This window comes from Helobdella robusta (assembly GCF_000326865.2).
Source record: "Helobdella robusta unplaced genomic scaffold HELROscaffold_11, whole genome shotgun sequence".
Classification (NCBI taxonomy): Eukaryota; Metazoa; Annelida; class Clitellata; order Rhynchobdellida; family Glossiphoniidae; genus Helobdella; species Helobdella robusta.
Genome location: NW_008703617.1, coordinates 417,107 through 420,719, shown reverse-complemented (window position 1 = coordinate 420,719; position 3,613 = coordinate 417,107). Strand labels below are relative to the sequence as shown.

The 3,613-nt window shown below is 34.3% G+C and overlaps 1 protein-coding gene across 1 annotated transcript; it reads left to right on the top strand.

Moving 5' to 3' along the window:
* Nucleotides 1–190: 190 nt before the first annotated feature.
* Nucleotides 191–757, top strand: HELRODRAFT_135451 (hypothetical protein; the record flags this gene model as incomplete). The annotated part of the gene is made up of 1 exon (XM_009012608.1): nt 191–757. A coding segment is annotated over one exon (567 nt), but the record flags the coding sequence as incomplete, so codon positions are not given.
* Between the last annotated feature and the right edge of the window lie 2,856 nt (nt 758–3,613).

Sequence of the window (3,613 nt, the reverse complement as noted above, 5' to 3'; positions counted from 1 at the left end):
ATCATTGATTTTAGCATGTTTCATTCTTCTTGGATTACTAGCGCAACAGTAAATCCAACATTTGATTCCAGGCTTATCACTGATTTTAGCATGTTTCATTCTTCTTGGATTTACTAGCGCAACAGTAAATCCAACATTTGATTTCCAGGCATTATCATTGATTTTAGCATGTTTCATTCTTCTTGGATTTACTAGCGCAACAGTAAATCCAACATTTGATTTCCAGGCTTTATCATTGATTTTAGCATGTTTCATTCTTCTTGGATTTACTAGCGCAACAGTAAATCCAACATTTGATTTCCAGGCTTTATCATTGATTTTAGCATGTTTCATTCTTCTTGGATTTACTAGCGCAACAGTAAATCCAACATTTGATTTCCAGGCTTTATCATTGATTTTAGCATGTTTCATTCTTCTTGGATTTACTAGCGCAACAGTAAATCCAACATTTGATTTCCAGGCTTTATCATTGATTTTAGCATGTTTCATTCTTCTTGGATTTACTAGCGCAACAGTAAATCCAACATTTGATTTCCAGGCTTTATCACTGATTTTAGCATGTTTCATTCTTCTTGGATTTACTAGCGCAACAGTAAATCCAACATTTGATTTCCAGGCTTTATCATTGATTTTAGCATGTTTCATTCTTCTTGGATTTACTAGCGCAACAGTAAATCCAACATTTGATTTCCAGGCTTTATCACTGATTTTAGCATGTTTCATTCTTCTTGGATTTACTAGCGCAACAGTAAATCCAACATTTGATTTCCAGGCTTTATCATTGATTTTAGCATGTTTCATTCTTCTTGGATTTACTAGTAAATCCAACATTCGTTAGAGTCTCTTTTCCAAAATGAATAACCTCAACATCGTCAATGATACCTACCCCCAGACAGATACAACGAACAACAAACAAGATGCACACGAATACAAAATATTCAAATATGTTACAGTAAAGTATTCGGAAATGTTACAATACCTCAAATTCGGAGATGCTACCTTATAATATCGAGTCGGTATCTGCTTCGCTATCCGACAAATACCGGTACGATTGCAACCGATTTATGAACGGTCTCTTCTTACCGAGCGGGCAATAAAGAATGGAATATAATTAACTTTATACTAATGCCAATATCATCTATTCGTCTACCGGCTAAAGGCAAGCTTATGTTACATTGTCTGTTTGTGTCTGTGTTTTTGTGTGTCTGTATGTATGCGTGTGTATGTGTGTGTGTGTGTGTGTGCGTGCGTGTGTGTGTCAGTCTTCGTTGTGGTGCACTTGTCTAATTTAAATCCCTGCATTTGCCAATGCTATTGAATATTTTGCACTGTGAGGAGTTCCTCTCTCTCTCTCTCTCTCTTCCTTCTCTCTCTTTTTCTTCCTTCTCTCTCTTCCTTCTCTCTCTCTCTCTCTCTTTCTATTATCTCTCTCTCCTTTCTTTATATGTTTATTTTCTGTCTTTATTTTTCTCCTTCTCTCTTTCTTATTTCTAACTTATCTTCCCAGTGTTTTGGCATTTAACAGTTTAATTATTCTACATGCCATGACCTCATGTCACTTCCCGTCTGGTACGTATACTAGCAGCTGCTTGCATGCAATGTATATGCATCTGGATGGATGAACGAACGAATGAATGAATGAATGAACGAACGAACGAACAAGCGAACGAACGAACGAACGAACGAACGAACGAATGAATGAATGAATGAATGTATAAACAAGCGAAAGAATGTATGCTATATTGTTCTTCAAAATGTTGTAATGCAGAAAATTGTATATAAACATTTGATGCTTCCCTGTTTGTTTGTTCCTATAATAATTTATATAAACATATATTTGTATCTATTTGTAGATTGCGTTACATACAAATTTGTATTTCACTTTTGTACACTTTTGTATTTACAAAACTTAAAAGAAATTGTTCGGAGGAGAATGTGTCAGCTACATACATCTGCAGTAGGCAAGCAATATCTCTATCACCTTTCAAATTTACTCAATTAAATTAAATGGCTGGTTTGTTTAAACACACACACGTGCGTACACACACACACACGTGCATACACACACACACACATACATACATACGTACACACACACACACACATACGTATAAAGTTATAGAAAGTTTATTGGGAAAAATTCCGCGAATTAATTCTTACTATTGCCCTATCAATCTCTATTGCATATGCATCTGACGTCTGCCGTTCGCTGATGTGTATGTATGTATGTGTGTGTGTGTGTGTGTATTTGTTTGTGTAGGTACATCTGTATATGTGTGTGTGTGTGTGTATGTGTGTATGTGTGTGTGTGTTTCTTTGATGTATTAATTTTATAGTGTGGTAAAAAATGGTCACCATCGTTTCCATAACCGGTACCATCTGCAACATTTCTATCATCATCGTCATCATCGCCGTCTTCATCATCATCATCATTGTCATCACCATCATCATCGTCATCATCATCAGCAGCAGCAGCAGTAACGACATCAGCCTCATCTTCATCTTTCAACAAAACTCAAAGTGGCTTAAACTGTGCGTCAAAAAATTTTCCTCAATAATTTAGCAACGCTGATGTGAGGGAAGCAAGTTATGAAGGGAAAAATGAATAGTGGGTTGACGAATGAATGAACGAACGAACGAACGAACGAACGAACGAACGAACAAACGAACGAACGAACGAATGAATTACGGAAACGTTGTTGATGATCTGCTGAACATGGAAATTACTATAGAGTTATATTACTCTTAAAAAAAATTTAATAAACGAACAAATGTCAAGGTTGAAGTAGACAGAGCTTTCGTACGAATTTTATTAAAAATATAAAATGAAATAATTATGTAATAATAATAATATATATTATAACTATAATTACAACGACATAATTAATTAAAAACTTTCCAAAAACTTCAAACAGTTGAATCTTATAGGATAGAAGAAAGGTTATTTAATGGTTTCTTAATGAAAATTTAGGCCAGCTGATGTTTATGTAGATAATTCTTTCCAGACCAATATCACACCAAATCGATGCTAACTGTATTCTTATTTCTTTCCGATTTTTTAAATTATCCTCTTCTTATATTTCTTCTATTTATATTTCTTTTTACTTCCTCTCTGACTTTTCTATAATTTTCTCTGTATTTCTAGCTATCTCAGTCTATATATTTTCTATCTAATTTTTGTTATATTCTATTTATTTATTTTTCTCTCTCTCTCTCTCTCTCTTTCTTTATTTCTCTTTTTCTCTTTCTCTCTTTTTCTCTCTCTCTTTTTTTCTCTCCCTCTTTTTCTCTTTCTTTCTCTCTCTTTCGTATTTTAAATCATCATTTAGTTTCAAAAATCTAGAGAGCAGGCCAGTCAGCTTACTTAAGTACCTACCTAGGTACGTATGAATAGTTTATAAGATAAAATTTTTGGTTTCATTATCCGTGAGAGTAAATATAGTAAGAGAAAGAGAGAGAGGAGAATTTTTCTTTAAACTATAGAAATTGGTTTGATGATTGACGCCTTTGATGGGTATCTACCATGTGACTGTCTGTGTGTTTGTCTGTGTGTGTAAGTGTCTGTGTGCGTGTGTGTGTGTGTGTGTGTGTGTGTCCTTCTCTCTTTCATTTA